Source organism: Leguminivora glycinivorella, chromosome 15 (assembly GCF_023078275.1).
Source record: "Leguminivora glycinivorella isolate SPB_JAAS2020 chromosome 15, LegGlyc_1.1, whole genome shotgun sequence".
NCBI classification, from domain to species: Eukaryota; Metazoa; Arthropoda; class Insecta; order Lepidoptera; family Tortricidae; genus Leguminivora; species Leguminivora glycinivorella.
In genome coordinates this window covers 1,160,906-1,186,107 of record NC_062985.1, presented here as the reverse complement: position 1 = coordinate 1,186,107, position 25,202 = coordinate 1,160,906, and the positions used below count along the sequence as shown (strand labels likewise).

Here is a 25,202-nt window from a genome sequence, read left to right as displayed (position 1 = left end):
TTAGAAAACACAGAAAAAACTAAAAAGCAAAAAATAAGGTTACATTTTTAATAATATGATGATTAGATTTCCTACCGGAACCTATGAAATCAGATTTTTTATCGGATTGGAATAATTTAAACATCCAAATTATAAATCCCGTTCCTCGCCTTTGCTACTTCCTGTTTGCCTCACCCAACATTCGCAGGCTGGACCAAAAATGGACCCGACTCCAAAAATAATTCATTTTTTTAAATTGGGATATTTAGATTATTGCAATCCGATAAGAAATCTGCTTTCAAAAGTTTAGGTAATTGTTCATCAAAAGATTCTAATTGATAAAAAAATTGTTTCGAAATCATTGCTTTCGTTTCCAGATAAATATTCTTTGAATTTTCAAAGCAATGAGACTTATAGATAAATCCGACAACTTAAACGACATTTTGATTTCCTAAAATAATTTCTTGGCCTTTAGAGAGAGATTAATTAACTATCTAATTGAGTAAACACGCTTAAACGATGACTTTTCAAGTCTATTTTAATAACGATACTGACGATTGTTTAGAAACAAACTTTAGCCTCTACTTTGACGTTGACATCGACGATATTATTGAGTGCCTATCTCAAGGGCCCAATTAGACAGTACGAGAACTCGCACACGAGTTTTATTACATTGCGGTATTTGACGGCCGTGCTGACTTGTATGTAACCTCAACAGGCCGAAATGTAACTAAAATCGCATTCGAGTTCGCAAGCCGTCTAAATCAGGCCTTAGTGTAAAGCCATCAGTAGACGCTCGGAGCGGAGCGTTCGGCGTGGCGTGCAGCGGGGCGGGCTCGCCCGTGTGCACGCTATGCAGCGTCGACTCAGGACACTTGTAATGATCTTCAATTGTTTGACATGCACGCCGCACGCCCGCTCGCTGCTCGCAATGCTCGCCCAATTTCAATTCAATTCAATTCATTTATTTCAAGGACCAACTGAGATCATTGTTGTTAGTACGCAATTACATAATAATTAAATATATGGTTATTATTCTACAATAACGAGCGTGCACCAATGAAATTACCATTGCTAACTGAAGAACAGCATAATTATTTATTTATATTCATATATTGTGGCGACCCCGTGTGGTGACGGGTTATCAATTTCACCACCCCCTTTCATTCCGTGGGTGTCGTAGAAGTCGACTGTGGGATATGGGTTAAATTGTGGCGTAGGCGAGAGGCTGGCAACCTGTCACTGCAATGTCACAATTTGGATTTCTTTCAACGCCTTTTTGCTAAGAGTGGCACTGAAACTTAGTAGTTCATGTGCTCTGCCTACCCCTTTATGGGATACAGGCGTGAATATATGTATGTATGTATTTATATATTTATTTCTAATAAATCAATACAAAGATGCTTACTACTACAATTTCGCCAAACCAAAGTTTAACGGCGAGGTTATGCACTCTTATAATATAAGTACTTATAACTATTTATTAACATGTACCATCAGTAATACTAAACTAACCACTAACACTTGAATTTGGAGGACACGTAACATGTTAACAGATCAAATCATATCCTATGCTACAATCTACATTAGGTATGTATGCACCTAGGATGTTTTCATCTTACGCCGCCTCCCATGAAGCATATTAAAGCTATTTATTTATAAATTTATCTATGAACTTAAAACTAATATTAAAATGAACTATCTGAGAGAAAAACTACTATAGTACAGTATGGCCACTCCCGCTCCCCGCTGAAAGTGCCATTCACCCGCTCTCGGTTTCCTCATAGTTACCGCCTGTCAAAAACGCGAACAGTCGGCCTGTCATATCTCACTCATACAAGCATGGTACGCGTTCACAGCGAGCTTAGAATGTGTACTAGGAACGCGCCTCTTTCGAGCTAAACTAAATCTTAATTCATTGTAGAAAAATCACGATTTAAAAATAATTTGTGTCTCAGAAACCGCTAAATGCCTTAGGAGGGCAAAAATAAACATACTTTTCATTTAAAAATGTGGGCGTAAGTAGCTCTTTGTCTGTCTGTATAATAAATGTTAAACAAGACAAATTCTAGATAACAGAATTCACAAAAATGTTTTAGCATTTTTTCTTTGGTCAAATTCATCTTAAACTTCCCGTGGGTAGTACTTTATTAAATGTCATTATAATACAAAAAGGTAAGTTCATCTCAAATCTTAGTTTAGGTTAATTAATATATAGTAATATAAAAACACGGAATGAGAAATTGATTGTATTTGAACTAGAGAATCTTCCCTTAAAGTTAACGGAATTCAATAAAAACAGGGTGTATGTAAATATGTCCTTGCGTTATCCCGATTCGACTGCTTATCGATCGGCGTCTAGCGTCAATGATTGTCATTTGGGGCTGATTTTCTGTCAGAACTAAAAGATCTCGGTGAGATTTTTTTTTTTAGTATGAAGAGGTAGACGTTTGACCACGATCACACCTGATGGTAAGAGATGATGCGGTCTACGGTGGAGCACGCTTTCCTATGAGATACCCATTTACTCTTGCTTTAAAGTAGGGTTGAGAAGATAAGTCTATTACAGGCCTAGAAAAGGGGTACTCCTTTTTAATCCGGCAAAAGGGTTTCAACAGGAAATCGGATCTTATGACATACATAAAAATCGGCCAAGTGTGGGACGCACCACGCATATGGAATCGATTTTTAGGGTTCCGTAGTCAACTAGGAACCCTTATAGTTTCGCCATGTCTGTCTGTCCGTCCGTCCGTCCGTCCGTCCGTCCGTCCGCGGATAATCTCAGTAACCGTAAGTACTAGAAAGCTGAAATTTAGTACGAATATGTATATCAATCACGTCAACAAAGTGCAAAAATAAAAAATGGAAAAAAGTGTTTTATTAGGGTACCCCCCCTACATGTAAAGTCGGGGGTGATTTTTTTTTTCATTCCAACCCCAACGTATGATATATTGTTGGATAGGTATTTAAAAATGAATAAGGGTTTAATAAGATCGTTTTTTGATAATATTAATAATTTCGGAAATAATCGCTCCTAAAGGAAAAAAAGTGCGTCCCCCCCCCCTCTAACTTTTGAACTATAAGTTTAAAAAATATGAAAAAAATCACAAAAGTAGAACTTTATAAAGACTTTCTAGGAAAATTATTTTGAACTTGATAGGTTCAGTAGTTTTTAAGAAAAATACGGAAAACTACGGAACCCTACACTGAGCGTGGCCCGACACGCTCTTGGCCGGTTTTGAATTTCGAACGCACGAATGCGCCGATCGAAAGTCTGTGGAAAACGACATAACATAACATTACATTATTTTTGATAAAGGACGGCTAGTAATTTTAAAACTAGTGGTAATGACCACTCGTTTTCGATTCTGTTAGTAGAATTTAAATCGCTAGTAGTGGAGATATTATTAAACGAATTTCACGAAATCGAATGGCCGAGATTCATCCCGTAGTTACTTATCCATACTAATATTATAAATGGAAAAGTGTGTGTGTCTGTTTGTTTGTCCGTCTTTCACGGCAAAACGGAGCTACGAATTGACGTGACTTTAGACTACTTTATGTCTCTTTCTAACGCGAGCGAAGCTGCGGGCTAAAGATAGTACTTTATAAAACCAGAATTATCCAACTGCAAAGTATTTTTCAAACTTCGTTTTCTGATTTTGTTCAGGCTCTTTTTTCCGGATTTCTGAGTGGATAAGTACAAAAGTATTCACTGTAATAGATAAATAGTCTGTTTTTGTTTTGAAACAGCGGTTTCGTAACATATACTCGTACCTAGTATACATAAATAATGTATTATGAGTGAAGTCAAAACTAACTAAACAGGAGCCAAGAAAATGATAACAGAAAATCTGTCCCGTAGTTCCTCAACTTCTCCCAAACGATAACTCGATTCGCTGGAGTTTGCATACATAATGTAGTGAAGCAAACTAATTTACTAGAACAATAGATAAGGGATATTTGATTTACGCTGAAGATGCGCGTATGTTGGGGAAACTACGTTGACAATGCACAATATGATTTCATGGAGGCACAGAATATATAATAGTACAAGTACAGAAGGCTCACTGCTTTGATGTTTACGAAATGCCGCCTTTTTAAATACCTACAAAATTCTTACAAAGAAACGAGCCGCACGTGCGCGGCGTCCGGCGATAGGGTTACCTATGGATTAAAACGAATTAATACTCACATAAAATGTTATGTACTATTATATTCAAGTCTTGGGTACTTTCTAGGTATATATACTGTATTTATATATTTTTGTTCAAGTTCCAACATTACAAGCCTTATTGAACTTTTTCGTGGGACTTAATTAGTAGTAGATCTGTGTAAGAATGTCCTATGGTATTTATTTTATTCATGATGTCTATTTAACTAAGTATTATTAGCCATTCGACACGCGGACATCGCATATGAACCTTAAAAAAACTCGCGACGTAAAGTAACAATAGAAAGTGCGAACGTGCATTCCGTGAGAACGCGCGCCACCCCTGAGTAGGCTGCGAACTCGCGGCCGCCAGGATGTACTTGTAGCGCGGCGATAGAATCGCGGAGTGAGCCGCCCCTGATGGAGGCTCTATTTTTTAACCCCCAAAAACGACGGGGTGTTATAAGTTTGACGTGCATTTCTTTTGTTTTTGCCTTTTTTTTATTTTCATTTTTTTGGGAATTTTAGGTCAATTGTATATACTCAGAATCACGAGTTCTTTCAATCTCACTAGGAGACAAAGTGTCCCGGAAGGTCCATACATTTTTGTTACTTTCCTCTTTTGTTACCCCATAAAAATGGAAAATGGTAACAAAATAAGAAAAAATGTTGTGGGGCAAATTTTTTAACTACTAGGATTGAAAAAGCTAGTGATTCTGAGAAGAAATTGCATATATTTTTTTATATCACATTTAAAAGTGGCAAAAAAAAAGAAATTCTCAGTTAAATTTGTGTTTTTTTATTAGGTACATTTTATCATGTCCTATACTTACTACCGTTAAGACATTCGCTCGTATTAGATTTACACACTGTATAGGGACCTTTGTGTAGGGTACTTTCATTCATCGGTCCCAGTACCGGTACCGGTGTGTCCTAGCGCGTAGTGACCTTGCCTGCTAAGCCGCGGTCCCGGTTTCGAATCCCGTTAAGGGCATTTATTTGTGTGATGAACACAGATATTTGTTCCTCAGTCATGGATGTTATCTATGTAAATGTATATAAGGTCCTAATTTATTAGATGCAGATATTTTTACAGCTGATAGTACTCGGTCTCTGGAGTATATTAAACCGTGAAACATTATAGCTTTTACGATGTTTTTTTGGAGAAAACGGAAAAACAAATTTGCTACGTAAAAACACCCTGTTTATGTGATTATTAAATGAAAACTCATTGAACAGATTCTAGTACCTCTTTTACGTACCACTTAACTATAACTGGCCACTTCAATGACATGTGCAGTTTTCCCGCCGAACCTTTACGACATTTACAACAAACAATTGTTGACATGACAGACAGTGTTATTGTGACATGTGATAATGCACATGATGTTTTTTTTTAGACGAAATTATAATTAATTTTTTTGTTAGGAAAATGAAATCAAAAAACCGGCCAAGAGCGTGTCGGGCCACGCTCAGTGTAGGGTTCCGTAGTTTTCCGTATTTTTCTCAAAAACTACTGAACCTATCAAGTTCAAAACAATTTTCCTAGAAAGTTTTTATAATGTTCTACTATTTTTTGAACATAGGGTTCAAAAGTTAGAGGGGGGGGGGACGCACTTTTTTTCCTTTAGAAGCGATTATTTCCAAAACTATTAATATTATCAAAAAACGATCTTAGTAAACCCTTCTTCATTTTTAAATACCTATCCAACAATATATCACACTTTGGGGTTGGAATGACAAAAATATCAGCCCCCACTTTACATGTAGGGGGGGTACCCTAATAAAACATTTTTTTCCATTTTTTATTTTTGCACTTTGTTGGCGTGATTGATATACATATTGGTACCAAATTTCAGCTTTCTAGTGCCTACGGTTACTGAGATTATCCGCGGACGGACGGACGGACGGACAGACAGACATGGCGAAACCACAGCGAAACTATAAGGGTTCCTAGTTGACTACGGAACCCTAAAAAGTTACATGAAAAGATTTCTTAATTTATATTTAAAGTTAATTATTTTAATGTAAAGTATCATGTGTTAAAATATCTGCAACTAATAAATTAGGACCTTATATAAGTAGGTATATATCTATTTAAGTATATATATCACCGCATGAGAAATGATGTGTGCTATTATTTTCAAATTACTCTTCCTTAACCGGAAAGGACTGTGGCATGAATAACGCATTTCTTTTTTTTTTGCCACTAAAAAAATTTTCATTGTTTTAGGGAATTTTAGGTCAATTGTACTCAGAATCACGAGTACTTTCAATCTCACTGGGAGACAAAAAGTGTCCCAGATTTTCCATACATTTTTGTTACTTTCCTCTTTTGTTACCCAATACAACATGTACGGAAAATGGTAACAAAATAAGAAAAAATCGTATGGGACATTTTTTTTAACTACTAGGATTGAAAAAGCTAGTAGTTCTGAGTAGAAATAGCGTTTTTTTTTAAATATCACACTTCATAAAAGTGGCAAAAAAAAAAGAAATGTTCGAAAAAGGCATTTCGCTTGACGTCCTCGTCAAAAAAGCGTATTTTGTGTCATGATAATATTTATCAGACATTTCTCCCACCAAAAACGTTACTTTTGTCCCTGACGTCCCGACAGATTGTAGGTATAACTAAAATTTGAATACAACCGAACCGATCCACGATTGAAAAGAAGGGGATTCGCACAAGATTTTTTATGCATTTTCTTATTCATCAATAAGATGATTTCCTGTCCTGTCATTCGTATACTAATATAATATGCTAATATTATAAATGGGAAAGTGTGTGTATCTGTTTGTTTGTCCGTCTTTCACGGCAAAACGGAGCGACGAATTAACGTGATTTTTTAAGTGGAGATAGTTGAAGGGATGGAGAGTGACATAGGCTACTTTTCGTCTCTTTCTAACGCGAGCGAAGCCGCGGGCAGAAGCTAGTGCTATATAATCTGGCTTAAACCAGATATTTAACCAAGTAAGAACAATGTGACCCTATCTCCCGCCTTTTCCTTTTCATCCAGAATCCTAAACGGGAAAGTTAATATATCTCTTGTCCATTAAACTGTTAATTGAGATTATTCAATTCAAAGCGAGATAATGTTCTGCCAGATAGAAACTCATTACACATGCAATGAATCACGCATACGTAGAATCCTAATCCTAACTCAATAGGAGGCCGTGTCTCCATATTCGTTACGTTTTAATCTGTTTTAGACTTTGATTACAGTATAATATCGTATCGTATCGTACAGCATGATGGCCACTTCCGCTTCCCTCTGAAAGTGCAACCCATCCCCTCTCGGTTACCTCACAGTTACGCGAACAGCCGACCTTGTCATATTTCACTCATACAAGCATAGTACGCGTTCACCTACACTTAGACTATGTCAACTATATGCACAGAATATAATATAATAGTATGTGCTAAGAACGCGCCTCTTTCATATATTTGATCGCCAGTGCCCGAGGTGTGCGTTGATATGTGCGGCCCTCGTTCATGCTCATATTGGAGGTGCAGCGGCATGCGCGGATCCAGGGGGGAGGGTCATAGGGGTCATGACCCCCCCCCCCCCCCCTGGAGCCTAAGTTGGCCATACAAATAGACCACGTGACCCCCCCCTGGGGCCCTGGGCCTTTACCACGTGACACCCCCCCCCCCCCTGGGCACGAAGCTGGATCCGCGCTTGTGCAGCGGGGAGGGACGTGCGGCGTGCAAATCAAACAATTGAATCTCATGCAAGTGTCCTGAGTGGACGTTGCATAAGGACGCACACTCGCCCGCCCCGCTTCACGCTCCGCCGAACGCTCCGCTCCAAGCGTCCACTCAGGATTTTACACTATACAGAGTGGGGCCTGTAACCAAGGTGAAGAATTGAACTGTAGGCTATTCTCCTTATACTGATCAACATTTGTTCAGTGACTTTTAAAAATTATGAAGTCTTTAAATTTTTAATTTTTTATACAAAATAAATATTAGCTTCAATGTACGCCATTATTGTTGTCATTGACGTTGTCTGTCACACTTTAGACTTAACAGAATTCGCAATAGGTACATTACCTCTTAGAAAAAACTTTCAAGGGTAATAAAAATCAAAATACAAGTTATTTTTAAAAGTCTCCGAACAAATGTTGATCAGTATAAGGAGAATAGCCTAGAGTTCAATTCTTCACCTTGGTTACAGGCCCCACTCTGTATACTCTGTCGCTATCTATCCCTAAGCTCGCTCCTTTGTACCTACGATACGAGAGATTTTGCTACGAGACTAAAACGTGTCTTTTGTCTTAATTGAAAGCTTATTTGCTTAGTCGGCGACACAACTATCTACTCAACATTCTATTACACACGGTATACAAATGACATGAAGTTCAAAATATACAAATTACTTAAGTTACGAAATATGTGTTCCTAACCCGGTTTGTAACCTCAAACAGAACGGAGTACCTATAATTAATAAATTTTAATGTTGTGGTTAGGTACCACAACATTAAAATTTTGAAAAACCCCCGACCGCGATATAGTGGACCGATTTTCATGAAACGTGGCTAAGAAAAGAAAACTTTATTTATTTATTTATTCCTTAAATTAACATTAACAGCCTAGCTAAACATGTCAATCGTACAGGAGGGTATAAACATGAATAGTCCTGGTACACTTATATAAAATAGTGTGGCGGAACATAGAGTACATAATATAGTAGGTACTCACACGAGGATCGAACTTGGAGTAGTTATATACTCCAAGTGACGGGCGCTGATCGCAAGGAATTGCGGCTCCGTGCTGTGAAACATATCCAGTTTGCTGTCGCTGGCCAGTATGTCATTGAGAAGGGTTAAAGCGTGGTGCAGTGGTGAGTGCGACAGACTAACTCGGCTTTCAGACAAAAAAATTAATCTAAATCGGTTCATCCGTTCGGGAGCTACGATGCCACAGACAGACACACACACACAGACAGACAGACACACACACAGATAGACACACACACAGACAGACACGTCAAACGTATAACACCCCGTCGTTTTTGCGTCGGGGGTTAAAAAGAAGGTGAAGCAAAGATTTGGATCTAACTGGGGTGGGTTTAATTAAGGTCGGAACTCTTAAATAATCTATATTTAACGAGTTCTTTATGTGTTTCCTGCGGTCTTTTAAATAAGGATTAAATAAATGAAGACAAAGACCTGCGAAAAGATCAGTATCTATTAAATATAACACTTAATTCCTTATTTTTAAAGAAAAATAGGTCAAGTGACAGTTCGTATGAAATAAATTCATGAGGACGACATCGACACATTCTTTTTTACTTTTTGAGCGATTATATCTAAAAATATTAACAATATCAAAAAAATATTTGAGTAAACCTGTATTAACTTTTAAATACCTATCCAACAATATATAACACGTTAGGGTTGAAATGAAAAAAAAAACTCCCCACTTGTAGGAGGGTACCTTAATAAAATATTTTTTTCTACTTATTTTACCACTTTGTCGGCGTGATTGATATGCATATTGGTACCAAATTTCAGATTTCTAGTTCTAATGATCACTGAAATTATCCGCGGACGGACGGACGGACGGACAGATAGACAATGACGAAATTATAAGAACCCTGTAGTTGACGTTTACGGAACCCTAAAAAATGAAAATGAAAATAAAATATTTATTTTCCAAGTAGGCATATTACAATGCGCATATGAACGTCAAATAAAACTACGCCGGCTCTAACCCTACGCCTCAGCCTCGAGAAGATTATATCGAGAATATATTTGAATCGCGATCTAAGAACCGCGATTTTCAGAAACTTTGCGTGTGATACTATACAGCACGACCACGGATGATTTTATTAATTTTGATGCGGTACAAATTCACGAAAAAAAATGTACTTTTTTGTACTGACGTTTAAAAAAAATGTACCCTTATGATTTTGGAGTTTCGACATAGGGCCCGGGGTCGTGCTAGGTAGGTACTCCCTGGCACGACCACACTATATTTAATGAGATTTTAAATTTCTGTTGCAGTACAAATTCACGAAAAAAAATGTACTTTTTTGTACTTACTTTTTAAAAAAAATACCCTCATGGTTTCGGAGTTTTGACATGGGGTGTGGTCGTGCTAGATAGGTGGTACTTCCTGGCACGACCACACTATATTTATGTTTAATTTGATGGTCAAATGAATACTAAACAAGTGTTTTGAAATTGTACTATGTAAATTACTTCAAAAACTTAGTGCGGTCGTGCCAGGGAGTACCTATCTAGCACGACCACAACCCATGTCGAAACTCCGAGACCATGAGGGTACTTTTTATAAAAAGGTAAGTACAGAAAAGTACATTTTTTTTCGTGAATTTGTACCACTACAGAAATTAAAAATATCATTAAATATAGTGTGGTCGTGCCAGGAAGTACCACCTATCTAGCACGACCACACCCCATGTCAAAACTCCGAAACCATGAGGGTATTTTTTTTAAAAGGTAAGTACAAAAAAGTACATTTTTTTTCGTGAATTTGTACTGCAACAGAAATTTAAAATCTCATTAAATATAGTGTGGTCGTGCCAGGGAGTACCTACCTAGCACGACCACGGGCCCTATGTCGAAACTCCAAAATCATAAGGGTACATATTTTTTAAACGTCAGTACAAAAAAGTACATTTTTTTTCGTGAATTTGTACCGCATCAGAATTAATAAAATCATCCGTGGTCGTGCTGTATAGTATCACACAACTTTGCGGGCTATTAAAACCATTAGCCGCTGAGCCGCTGCACAACAACTAAACTTGTTCGCATGTCGCTTTTTAAAATTACCTACATATGTATCGATTTTATACTAAATATTGAATTGTTTTTTTTTTTTTTTTTTTTTTTTTTTTTTTTTAAGGTAATTTATCTAGTTACGATTTTTATTCCCAAATTGTTATTTAAGGAATAACTTAATTAAGCACTGTGCGTTGAACTAGAATTAAGTTAAGTAGTAAGATATTCTCATGTAAGTGAATTTGTAATTCTTATGGGAATAAATAATCTTTAACCGTATTAGTTATGTTACCTTAATCATCCTCCTTGCGTTATCCCGGCATTTGCCACGGGAGCCTGGGATCCGCTTTGACAACAAATCCAAAAATTTGGCGTAGGCACTAGTTTTACGAAAGAGCCAGCCTTTCAACCCGAAGGGTAACTAGGTCTTGTTGGGATTATTCCGGTTTGCTCATGATGTTTTCCTTCATCGAAAAGCGAAGCGAATATCAAATGATATTTCGTACATTTAAGCCGAAAAACTAATTGATACGAGCTGGGGTTCGAACCCGCGACCTCCGGATTGAAAGTCGCAGGCTCTTACCGCTATGCTACCAGCGCTTGATCCACTTCAATCACTATACCTTAATATGAATGTTTGTAGACCATTTTTTCTGATTTTAAATTTGAAACTTTATTCTATTTCTATAAGATAGTACCCTACCTCCTACAAATATTTGTAGGAGCAGGGGCGGCTCACTCCGCGATTCTATCGCCGCGCTACAAGTACATGCTGGCGGCCGCGAGTTCGCGGCCTACTCAGGGGTGGCCCGCATTCTCACTGAACGCACGTTCTCACTTTCTATTGTTACTTTACGTCGCGAGTTTTTTTTAAGGTTCATATGCGATATCCGCGTGTGGAATGTCTAATACTGATTAGTTAAATAGACATCATGAACAAAATAAATACTATAGGACATTCTTACACAGATCTACTATTGATTTAGTCCCACGGAAAAGTTCAATAAGGTTTGTGATGTTGGAACTTAAACAAAAATGTATAAATACTGTATATATACTTAGAAAGTACCCAAGACTTGAATATAATAGTTAAACATTATATTTTAATATTAATTCGTTTTAATCCACAGGCAACCCTAGCGTCGGGCGCTGCGCACGTGCGGCTCGTTTCTTTGTGAGAATTTTGTAGGTATTTAAAAGGCGGCATTTCGTGAACATCAAAGCAGTGGGCCTTCTGTACTTGTACTATTATATATTCTGTGGTAGGAGGTAGGGCATAGCAAATGATATTCCGCTTTGTGTGGTAGGGCACAGCACAGCGGATATCGTCTCGCTCGAATCTAGAACAGAGCCCAACTGGGGTAGTACCTCCGCCTTACAGAAGACCGCAGCCAAATAGCACTAGACCCTACTCAAGTACTCATAGTGTTGTGTTCCTGCCGGTGAGTAAGGCTGCCAGAGCTCAACGAGGGTGCGGTGTGCTTATGGCGGGAGGACTTACGGAACTAACTCGTTCCGTCTATTGTCCTTTGAGTCGTCGGCAACCCGAACCCTCCTTAGAACTTGTACACTCCTTTTTACTGTGTACTTAACACAGCAAAAGGGAGTGTACAAGTTTCTAATGGGGTGGCAACGCGCATGTGACATTGTTTGAGTTGCAGGCGTCCATAGGTTACGATGGCCGCTTTACATCAGGCGGCCGTATGCTTGTTTGCCACCGACGTAGTATAAAAAAAATAAGAGTTCAAAACTCGAATTTAATTTGTACTATACAAGTACGCTGGGGCTTTCGAGGAAGTAATAAGCTTCCTCCTCCCACCATATTAAAAGTTTGCTAGAGAATTTTGATCCTAATTGCATTCCAAATTGAGTTGAGTTTCATTTGTTTGAATTATTTTAGAGGCAAAAGAAATGGCACTTTATTTGTTCACATGAAAGTTTAAATTCCATTGAACCAAAATGTACATCTTATTGCACATTGGGCGGCCAGAGGATAACGTTATCTATCGTGTCTTAGATTAATATGACACGTGATAGTATCTGCGGCACGTCTTGATTAATTCTGCCCACAGATAATTGTTACGCAGGCGCCAACGATCGTATGCAGGCGACCACATATTTGTCATATGCACAGGATACATATTAATTGATTCTACCTACAATACAGGGTGTATTTTGATAGCGAGTCAGTGAGGGCAACTAACCGTGCTGCTACGCGAAATTGTATGGGAAACGTTTTTTGTAGTCGGAATTTTTTTTGGTCTCATGTAAGCTTTTGATCCTTGATATTAGGAATGGGATCGATTGCCGTAAAAAAGAAGTTTGTGAAAAATTACCTTTCTCTTGCAACCTGTATGTTTTTTCCAGAATATGTATTATAAACGCCAATTTTCATAAAAAAAGCGAAGGAAGGTCTCCTAAGATCGTTTTCGTATAGCAGCACGGGATCCGGTAGCTGCTTTCACCACATCTCGGACACTGGCGATCAAATACAATATATGAAGGAGGCGCGTTCCTAGCACACATTCTAACTTTATTATACTGTGCCCTCACTGACCCGCCTACCCTGCCTAACATTGCCTGGCTCAAAAAATAGTTATTTATAACCGAAAAGCCGTTTATAACAAGTTTCTTGTCCTTAATTAAAATTACTATACCAAAAATATACATATCTTAAACACTAACGAAACATATTGCACAAATAATGCATCTTTCTATTTTACATATTAATATTTTTCCGTACTCTTTGACAGCGGGTATTGCGAAAGTCTACTTCAAGCGAAATGCGTTATGAGCAGGCGCAAAAGTGAGAAACAGCAACTAAAGTTTATACTATACCTCGAGTGGAATGACGCCGCACACGACGCACACATCAGCAATAGCGAGATGCGTCATGAGCAAGCTGACGCGCGAGCGGCGTCGCGACCGCGCCAGCGTCGTCAGCACAGCAATATTCCCCGCCGCTCCACCGAACAGTAGCACAAAATACACCGTCACCACACAAGCCCCGTCCGTCTGTACGGCCAGCGATGTGTTATAAGGCGCATCACTCTCGAAATAGTCCCAGAACTGCCTGTCTATTGAGTCTTTTGTTAAATTCACTAGTTTTGTTTCGTTTGACATTTTCGATTCAGTTTTTAAATGTGGTCAACCCATTTGTTGGAAACTAAGGCCGGCAACAGTCTATAATCTTAAAAAATCATAATCTTATAAAATAAGATTGACTGCCTTGCCACACACATTCTTAAAATTCAAATTATTCGCAATCTGTCAGATCAATCTGAAAAAAATCATAATCTTAAAAAATAAGACTGTGTGTGGACAGTTGCGAAATTGTATGGGAATCCGTGCACTCGATCTGATTTCATAAGATTATGATTTTTTAAGATTATGAAATTTAAGACTGTCTGTTGCCGGCCTAAATGGAAATTAATTTTAGTAGAATTTCGGGGATGCTTCTTCTTAATTGTATTATTTTACTTTGACGTTTATACTTATTCACTTTATTTCGTTTTGTATTTATGCAGCAAATACTTATCTAATTTTTTTTAGGGCCACCACCCGCTTAACTCAAGGTTAGTGGGCTGTCAACTGTCAAATTCGATGTAAAATGGTGGGTTAACCTCGGGTTAACCCTTAACCTCGTGTTAACCCTCCATTTTCGGTGGTGCAAGTTACCTTTAGAGACAGGCCCAAATACAGACTTTTTTCTTTTATTTAAGTTTTTTTTTTTACCTATTGAAGTCTTACTACAAATTGTGATATTTCCTTAGATCATAATTATTATCATGAAAATATGATCAGGGATTTGAACCTAATTCCATCGGCTGAGCATGCTCACAACTCACTAAGCCAGAATTGTCGTCAAATTAGTTATATTGGTTTAATGTCACACAATAACTTATTAAAAATTATATCTTATTAAAGGTATCTACTTATTAAAGGTATCTACTATTAATAAGTTTGGGCTATATTGGCTATAACTTATTAAGTTAGTATTATTAAAGTGAAATATCGTGTCAAGAAAAGTTCGTTTATCATAAACCAAGAAACTTATAGTAAACTTATAAGTTAATTCTCTAAACGAGACTATTAGGCCCTGTCAATGTTTCATTGTTGTTGTCAGTGTTATTAATATAGTTCCCTAATTATCTGAGTTTTCGAAAGTTTATTATTACGTTTCTTATTAGTTTTGTTTCTTAACTCTATTTTACCTGTCTATAACATTATTGGTAATAAAGTTAGGTACGTTATTTGATAGCATAAACGTCACCAAAAATGAACGTAATACGCCCTTAATTGGTTATCGATACTCAATACTTAGTAGAAATGGGAAAGCGTGTATCTTGACGTGTTTTATAAGAGGAGATAGTTAAAACGATGGAAAGTTCAGGCTACTTTTTGTTTTTTAAGACGAGAGAAGCCACTGGCGAAAGCTAGTTTACTATAACCAATATAATGACATGCCTTTTCTGAGACATTTACGCTATCTTGTAACGTATTCAAGAAGACTTGTGTTGTGGGTGCCATTTGAACCCAGGACCGCGGCTTAGCAGGCAGGACAGACGCCTAGCCTGGCTTAGCAGAACGGTCGTCAGTAGGTCGGATGTTTAATAAAGAAATTATTGTCTTAAATAGGTAAATATATTTATATAAGTCCCTATTTTTTTTTTCTATAACGTAGTCCAATAAAATCAAGTCTTTAGTGTTCTTTACATATCACGCACCTTTTTTTGGTCTTCTCTGTTTGGCCTAAAGGTTGACTGGTAGAGAATACCATGTAGCATTAAGTTCGCCTTTTGTAACTGTATATTTTTACTGTGCAATAAAGTTTAAATAAATAAAATAAATAAAAGAAAAGACTTGGAGAAAAATGATTAAATTTGCTATTAATACAGAATTAAAACAAATTTCTTAAAAGTAAATATGAAATTACAAACATTCTTCTTCGAAATACCGACATTGATTTTTTGCTAAATTTACTAAGGAAAGAAACTAAATAAAAATAAATTTAAAATTGAAAAAATACCGTCCAAGGTGAGAGCATCAGAGCACCCAAGGCAGTAATTTACTTTTCTTTATTATTTTCATTCTTCTTTTCTAAATGAGTCCGCAGAGGTGAAAAGTTCACGTAGAATCAGTTGACCCAAATTTTTACTGGCCATGGTTATCACAAAACGTACCTCTACTGCTTCAAAATCACTGATGACCTATACCCATGCGACTAAATCACTTCACAATCTACTTATAGACCATCTTCTCAGATTTTGCCGTAAGTACATTTATGAACCCACGTCTTGACCACGAAATCATATGCCAGAACCTCAAAATCGACCCTTACAATCTTCTGGAACCCATTACAAAAAGTCGACTTTGAAATCATTCTGTAAATTCAGCACTTATATAGTCAACAAACTCAGAAAATTCAACGGTACATAATTCAATGCTGTACATACATACATACATACAATCACGCCTGTATCCCATAAAAGGGTAGGCAGAGCACATGAAACTACTAAAGCTTCAGGGCCACTGTAAAGTGTTCGAAACGTCGGGATGAATTATAAATTCACTAGCTTTTGCCCGCGGCTTCGCTCGCATTAGAAAGAGACAAAAAGTAGCCTATGTCACTCTCCATCCCTTCGACTATATTCACTTAAAAAATCACGACAAATCGTCGCTCCGTTTTGCCGTGAAAGACGGACAAACAAACAGACACACACACTTTCCCATTCATATTATTAGTGTGGATTATAATCCGTTTCCATAGTTTTATTTCATGGGTACATAACTCATTAATCTCATTATCATTTATTCATTATTTTAATTATTTCACACATATTTCATTATTACACACAAGTTTATTATCTATGCATAAGGAAAAAAATAACTGATTATTTGAAATCAGCCGACCCCTATCATTCGTGGGGACTGGAATCAGAATTACAGATAAAAAAAAAGTGTACGTGTACACTTTTAATTCTAAGGGTCACTTTGCACCAACGAAAATAAATGGTTAACCCACCATTTCATATGGAATTTGACAGTTGACAACCCACAAACCCTGAGTTAAGTGGGTCTAAATGTTATAACTTTTTACGTAAAGACTAAGCATCGTTATTTAAATATTATTTTCTTTGTATTCATTTATATTTTTATACATAACCTAACATTCACTTTTAGATTTACTTTTTCACACTTAAAAATAAATAATTTATTTACACATAGAAACTAAGTAAACTATTCCACTTTAATTTTGCACACAACACGGTCTGTAATACACACACAACTTTTGCACTTAAATTGTTCAACTTTTGAAAACCAAATATTATTTTTATTTTGTGAACTTTTTCGTAGCGTCAGCGTTACGCGGGACCCGCGTGTGCACTACGAGGCGTCGTAGCACTGACTGGCGTAGGCCGCTACGGAGCTACGAGGAATCAACAAGTTGGTTCTACCATTCATTGACTGACACCAATCTGACATGTATGGTGATTTTGGTTTTAATTTCGATATTTTGTCGTTTGCTTCGTGTGGATTTTGTGAAAGATTTTATTTCGTTTTCGACAGTTGAAAAGTTTATAAAATTTTGTGTTTTAATTTCCGCTACTAACCTAAAAATTGGGCTGAATAAGATTGCATGTTAACACATTCGTGTTATACATCGCTATGCATTTAAGGTTTAAGTTACATCGTTCATACACATTGTAGGTGATCGGGCCGCCAACGGTAAACAAAACATTAAAAACTTATAAAACCCATATTACAAAACAAAACTATTTACACATATTATTTACAAAAGTTTTGCAAAATAAAACATTTGTCGCTCACTGACATAACAGAACTGAAAATATCCATACTAATATTATAAATGGGAAAGTGTGTGTGTCTGTTTATTTGTCCGTCTTTCACGGCTAAACGGAGCGAGGAATTAACGTGATTTTTTAAGTGAAGATAGTTGAAGGGATGGAGAGTGACATAGGCTACTTTTTGTCTCTTTCTAACGCGAGCGAAGCCGCGGGCAAAAGCTAGTATGTACATATAAACAAAAGACGCGCGCTGGCAGCGGCATCCATACCGACCAGGCTGGTGGAAGGTTGGTGGTTCCGTCGCCTACACACAGAAATAGTACATTATGATGCTTACGACACAAGTGCGAAAAAAAGGAAGTTCCACTCCCCTCATCTGTATTCCCGGCCGTATACAATCTGGGTAAAATAAGCTATTACTGAACCAGTGAGCTACAACTTCGGCCTTGTCGTCACTTTCCATCAGGTGCGACTAAGGTCAATCGCTGGTTTGTAATAAAAAAAAACCGGCCAAGAGCGTGTCGGGCCACGCTCAGTGTAGGGTTCCGTAGTTTTCCGTATTTTTCTCAAAAACTACTGAACCTATCAAGTTCAAAATAATTTTCCTAGAAAGTTTTTATAAAGTTCTACTATTGTGATTTTTTTCATATTTTTTGAACATAGGGTTCAAAAGTTAGAGGGGGGGGACGCACTTTTTTTTCCTTTAGAAGCGATTAATTCCAAAACTATTAATATTATCAAAAAATGATCTTAGTAAACCCTTTTTCGTTTTTAAATACCTATCCAACAATATATCACACGTGGGGGTTGGAATGAAAAAAAATATCAGCCCCCACTTTACATGTAGGGGGGGTACCCTAATAAAACATTTTTTTCCATTTATTATTTTTGCACTTTGTTGGCGTGATTGATATACATATTGGTACCAAATTTCAGCTTTCTAGTGCCTACGGTTACTGAGATTATCCGCGGACGGACGGACGGACGGACGGACGGACGGACGGACGGACGGACAGACAGACATGGCGAAACTATAAGGGTTCCTAGTTGACTACGGAACCCTAAAAAGTTCGAAACGAGTGGCGATAAATTAAAACACGACCGAAGGGAGTTACAACACGAGTTACGAATTTCCTTTTCGCGCGTGTATCGTACGACGGATTCAGTACAGATGGCCCTCCGAAGTTTCAAACTGACAAAAATGAACCACTTCTCGCACTAGTCCGTAAAAAATACAACATCTCTACTGAAAATAAGGTTTTCAAAGTAACCATATTTTTACAGATCTCTAAAAATTGGAAGCTAAAATATTGAGAAATTGCGAATCAAACTCAAAGCGGTGTATTTCATCCCTCAGGCTTTCGATAATAACGCATTTCGTGAATTTCTCCCGGTAGCAATTTTCCAATAAGGTGGGAGGTGGGACCCCCCGCAGGTTGCTCACCTTGTCGTGGTGGAGGGGCTTAGTAACCGTGGCTTGGTCACCCACGGTGAAGCGAAGAAGCAGCCAGGGCCGGCTTGTTGATGGGCGAGCTGGCCCGAGGAGGACGCTCCAAGTGGGCTTGTAAAGCCCACTTGAGATGCTTCTAGGAGGACTGCCGTGGGAGGGAAGATCCGGCAGTATGGGATGCCGCTCTGTGCTCTCCCACGGTAGCCGAGGTGGGATCGCAGGGGGAGAGGCGTGATGGTATAACGGTGCGCCACTCTCCCTACCCCCTGCGACCTTGGCGGGGCCGCTCCGCTGTAGCGGCATTGGTGGGGCCGCAAGGGAAGAGGAGTGCCGGTATTACGGTGCGCCGTTCTCCCTATCCCTTGCGGCCGACTTGGTTAGCGGTGGAACCAGAGACCATTCCCACCGCCGGGCGCCGGAACTCTTCTGGCGCCCATGGCCTCTTTGTGGCGGACTCGGGGGTCCGTCACTGTACCCATAAGTGGCCGAGGAGGAGGGTGCGCCCTGTCATCTGGCGCACTCATTGTGGAGGGCCGTTGGGCATCCACGGAGGAGCTGCAAGTGGGCGGCTGCCGCCGGCGGGGTCGCCGTTGTGAGCGTAAGTGTTCCGGTAACCCCGCCAACAAGGCGGCGAGGTGGCATGTGGGGGGGTTTTTAGTGGGTATACCGTGGCCTCATTAGCCAATACGGGAGTCCCACATAACCACTAGGGTCCCCCCTCGCACCCTAGTGGTATGCGGAACGCATTTCCCCCCCCAAAAAAAAAAAAAAAAAAAAAAAAAAAAAAAAAAAAAAAAAAAAAAAAAAAAGGTGGGAGGTGGGAAAGATCAACTCTGTGTTCATAATAAATTGATCATATATGTGGACGACCTCAAATTACTTGGATAAACTTTTTTTACGGTTCCGAACCTTAAAAATTTGTTGTTTTTTTTTGTGTTTCTCATGTAAATCGTGTTTGATTAACTATTTGGCAGCACCGTACACACGAGTGGGAGCAAGAAAATAATGACTCTTTCTCGCTCCCACTTACAGACGTCAAGTGTGTCATGACGTCACGTTGCGTTTAGAAAATTTGTGCGGGGAATAAATGGAAATAAATACAATGTTAATGTGACTGTTAATTGTTCTAATTTTATTTTATTTTATAATTTTATATGAATCAAAATGTTTTAAGTTTTTAAAATTTTAATTTGATGCATAATTAAAAAAAAATGTACTTTATTCTTTATTTTAATTATTCTAGTGTAAAAGTGTATGTGCCTAATCTAATAAATAACCTAGTTTTAAGCTAAATGTATTACTAACAAAAATATGGGTCGATAGACCTGAAATAAAGAATTTTCAATTTCAATTTTAAATTAAAAAAAAAAAACACTTTTTAAAAATTTAATTTCACTATTAAATTACTATAAATTACAAAAGTATTTTGTAAACGTATGTTTTGTAGCAATAACGATAACAAATCAAAATATTTTGGCCATGTGCATGTTTCCTATTGTTTACATGACTGTTTATTTTTATACCTTCATACTTAATACGTCCTTAAGTAACCGTTTGGTTGCTCCTGTTCACATTACCCAAGGTACACATAGAGTGTAAACCTTATACGGGCAATAAATAAAACCAGACATAACATTAATTAATAGAATTAAGAGGTGGTGAGTTACTCTTAATTTTCACTCCAATTTTTTAAGGTTTCTCAGCAGCAACATGGTTGCGATGACAGTTAATGACAAGTGTTTGCTAGTAGATGGATGGTTGTACGTGATGAATGTCTGAGGTTCAGCGAGATGATGGATGTTCGTCCTTCTTCTGTGCCATATTAGTGTTTATTGTATATTAACTTTTTCCCGTTATGTATATAGGGATCATATATGTATTTTCACAGTGCTTTGGTTTGTCTGTCATGCTGTGTGTAATTATTATTAAAAACCGGCCAAGAGCGTGTCGGGCCACGCTCAGTGTAGGGTTCCGTAGTTTTTCCTATTTTTCTCAAAAACTACTAAACCTATCAAGTTCAAAACAATTTTCCTAGAAAGTCTTTATAAAGTTCTACTTTTGTGATTTTTTTCATATTTTTTAAACTTATAGTTCAAAAGTTAGAGGGGGGGGGACGCACTTTTTTTTCCTTTAGGAGCGATTATTTCCGAAATTATTAATATTATCAAAAAACGATCTTAGTAAACCCTTATTCATTTTTAAATACCTATCCAACAATATATCATACGTTGGGGTTGGAATGAAAAAAAAAATCACCCCCGACTTTACATGTAGGGGGGGGTACCCTAATAAAACACTTTTTTCCATTTTTATTTTTGCACTTTGTTGGCGTGATTGATATACATATTCGTACTAAATTTCAGCTTTCTAGTGCTTACGGTTACTGAGATTATCCGCGGACGGACGGACGGACGGACGGACGGACAGACAGACATGGCGAAACTATAAGGGTTCCTAGTTGACTACGGAACCCTAATAAAAATAAAAAATAATAAATAAATAAAATAAATAAATAAGTGTCAACGAGCGTTTGCCCGTATTAGCATTACCTACACACTGTATCAACAAGGTTGGTAACATTTGATTTAATATTAGGTATTATAATTCTAGTCAACCTTTTTGAGCAAAAAGAGGGTCAAGAAAAAATAACAAACCTCCAGGTTCGGTATGTAATATAAAAACATGAGGGCAAAAATACACGCAGTTTATTTTGTGAGAGCAATATATATTCTTTGTTATTCTACACTAAAAGTGCCCGAAGAAAATACTTGGGTAAACATTTTTTTTTTTTTATACTACGTCGGTGGCAAACAAGCATACGGCCCGCCTGATGTAAAGCAGTCACCGTAACCTATGGACGCCTGCAACTCAAACAGTGTCACAAGCGCGTTGCCACCCTATTAGAAACTTGTACACTCCCTTTTGCTGTGTTAAGTACACAGCAAAAAGGAATGTACAAGTTCCAAGGAGGGTTCGGGTTGCCGACGACTCAAAGGACAATAGACGGAACAAGTTAGTTCCGTAAGTCCTCCCGTCATCAGCACACCGCACCCTCGTTGAGCTCTGGCAGCCTTACTCACCGGCAGGAACACAACACTATGAGTAGGGTCTAGTGCTATTTGGCTGCGGTCTTCTGTAAGGCGGAGGTACTACCCCAGTTGGGCTCTGCTCTAGATTCGAGCGAGACGATATCCGCTGTGCTGTGCCCTACCACACAAAGCGGAATATCATTCGCTATGCCCTACCTCCTCAAAAACATAAAAACATAAAAGAAATATTTTACAAGTAAATTATTTTTTAATATTTTGCCGACCGGTCTTGCCTAGCGAAGTTTGTTAACCTTCGTGCCTTGAAACCTTCACAACGCTCAAGATTTCACTCGTGCCGTTAAACGACAACTTTGCCCCCTTGCACGTTCTTGGACTCTTTAGACGCACGGCCGGTTTCCAGCCTAAGGCCGGCAACAGACGAGTCTTAATTTTCATAATCTTAAAAAAAAATTGTATGCAAACTGACACTGACAGATCTGTCAGTGTCAGTTTGAACTGTCAATTTGCATACAATTTTTTTTTAAGATTATGAATTTTTAAGACTGTCTGTTGCCGGCCTTACTTGGTAGATATTCCGCGAATTCGCACGAAGCGCTTTGCTTCTTCTTTTCTTATGCGCACAAGGTGTGGAATTACTTGCCGGCGACTATATTTCCGAGCTCATATAACCCGGCAACCTTCAAATCAAGGGTGAACAGCACGGGAAGCATGGTCGCGCGATAGACGATAAAATAGCAGGCCGTCCCTATCGCACTATTTGTAAGTGCGATAGGGACAGCCTGATATTTTATCGTCTATCGCGCGACCATGCTTCCCGTGCAGGAATCTTCTGGGCGAGCTCACTCCATCGTAGGCCACGTCTTTGCCTTTAGCTATTAGTATGTGGCCAAGTTACTCTTGTCCATTTATAATAATATTTAATAAACAAAAAAATTCGTAACTAAAGTAAAATCCACAATACAGACACGACGACGATAACATATTATATGTAGTTAATATAATACAGTGTGTAAGCCTATTACGGGCGATAAAATAAACTAGACATAATTCATTAGAGTTATCATTAACTAAGAGGTGTTCTTTAGTTAGGTACTCTTAATTTTAATCCCATAATACATGTTTGAATACCATCCCATAATGATGTGTTCCCCGTGTGGTGATGGATTAAGAAATTCACCACCCCCTTTCTTCCCGTGGGTGTCGTAGAAGTTGACTGAGGGATATGGGTTAAATCACGGGGTTAAATTGTGGCGTAGGCAACCTGTCACTGCGATGTCACAATTTGGATTTCTTTCAACCCCTTTTTGCCAATGAGTGGCACTGAAACTTGGGTAGTTCACGTGCTCTGCCTACCCCTTTATGAGGTACAGGCGTGATTATATATATGTATGTAATACATGTTTGAAAAAAATCTCAACAGCAATCTACTCTAAACATGGTTGCGATGCCGTCAATGACAACTGTCAACGAGGGTTTTGGGCGAGTGTATTTGTATTACTTTGCGGGCTGAGTTATTTTAAGTAAAATTTATCTAATCAAAAAAAAACTTATGTCCTATACTAATCATCGCATCGTTAGGGACATTCACCCTTTAGACACTGTATAACCACAAAATTTTCTCAAAATAACGATCCATTTATTTACACGAATAAATTTACAACACCGCGCGATTCCTCAAAATTAGATAAAATGGAAAACGACAAGACAATAATTTTATTAACCCATAATAAACCAGTCGTCACGACTACCAGGTCACGACTTAAATGGCCACGACTTGACTTGATAAAGAAACTGGTAGTTTCTCGCTGAATGCGCGACATTGAGGTAATACGGTGCGAGGATCGAAAAACGTAAGTAAACACTCTTATCATCACCAATATCACCATCCTAGCCGTTTTCGGCCACATCGATAGCATTTTACGGTTGAGACACTATTAGCACACCTCGGACACTGGCGATCAAATATATGAAAGAGGCGCGTTCCTAGCACACAGTCTAAGCTCGTGTAGGTGCTTGTATGAGTGAGATATGACAGGTCGACTGTTGGCATTTTTGTCAGGCGGTAACTTTGAGGTAACCGAGAGGGGGTGGGTGGCATTTTTAGCGGGGAGCGGGAGTGGCCATACTGTACTATAGTACTCTTTATTATACTGTGCTATTAGTCCCGGAGCTGCAAGCTGTAAGTTCACATTTTTGACACATGACATACAAGCATGGTACGCGTTCACCTACACGAACTTAGACTGTGTGCTAGGAACGCGCCTCTTTATTATTTGATCGCCAGTGTCCGAGGTGTGCCAAAGCTATGATGTTTTATTTCATTATTTTGTACTTTAACCTTGAAACTCGGCATGTGATATTTTAGTCTTAAAATGTGACGAAATACCCTGTTAAAATTATTCGGTTTCCTCAAGTTATACCGTGTACAGTTTCACATGGTAGTCTGATGCATAGAGTATATTGAATAGAATGCGATCGCTCTTCAGCGATAAGACCGCCTGTTGTTTACCTCTATAATTAAATTCATTTTGAAATGCGTGTTCCTGTTGTCAAAGCGGATCTCACGGGCCATTGCGAATGCCGAGATAACGGAAGGAGGATAATGATGATAATGATGCGAACTCGCATGCGATTTTAGTTACATTGCGGGCTGTTGAGGTTACATGCAATTTTGAAGAGCCATCAAATACCGCAATGTAATAAAACTCGTATGCGAGTTCTCGTACCGTCTAAATGGGCCCTCCAAGTACGTAATGGCTGCGCTCGCTGCGTTTTTAAAATCTTCCACTGGGCCATGGTACTTTGTCAGTGGGCACTCGAGGACAATATGCCGAACACTTTGCTTTGGGGATCCGCATTCGCAACACTCCCGATCGCTCCATCCTCATTTTTTCCGGAGGTAGGCGCAATGTCCGATTCCCGTTCTCAATCGGTTAAGTATGTATGCACCAGACACGACGTGGTTCACTGCACCCAGGTGCGCGGCTCTGCGGAACTAACTCGAAGAGATCAAG

General features: G+C 38.4%; 2 protein-coding genes across 2 annotated transcripts in view; one reads left to right on the top strand and one right to left on the bottom strand.

Annotated features, from left to right (window-relative positions):
* The window catches only part of LOC125234161 (adipokinetic hormone/corazonin-related peptide receptor variant I-like), a 93,793-nt gene extending 79,791 nt beyond the window's left edge, over nt 1-14,002 (bottom strand). Inside the window, exon 1 of the mRNA XM_048140365.1 lies at nt 13,718-14,002. Coding sequence (XP_047996322.1) covers nt 13,718-14,002 — 285 coding nt within the window. The remainder of the gene's footprint in view (nt 1-13,717) is intronic.
* A 9,954-nt stretch (nt 14,003-23,956) lies between these two features.
* Nucleotides 23,957-25,202, top strand: part of LOC125234152 (cytochrome P450 4C1-like) — a 31,386-nt gene continuing 30,140 nt past the window's right edge. The window contains exon 1 of the mRNA XM_048140354.1: nt 23,957-24,038. The gene's annotated coding sequence lies outside the window, so the exon portion shown is untranslated. The remainder of the gene's footprint in view (nt 24,039-25,202) is intronic.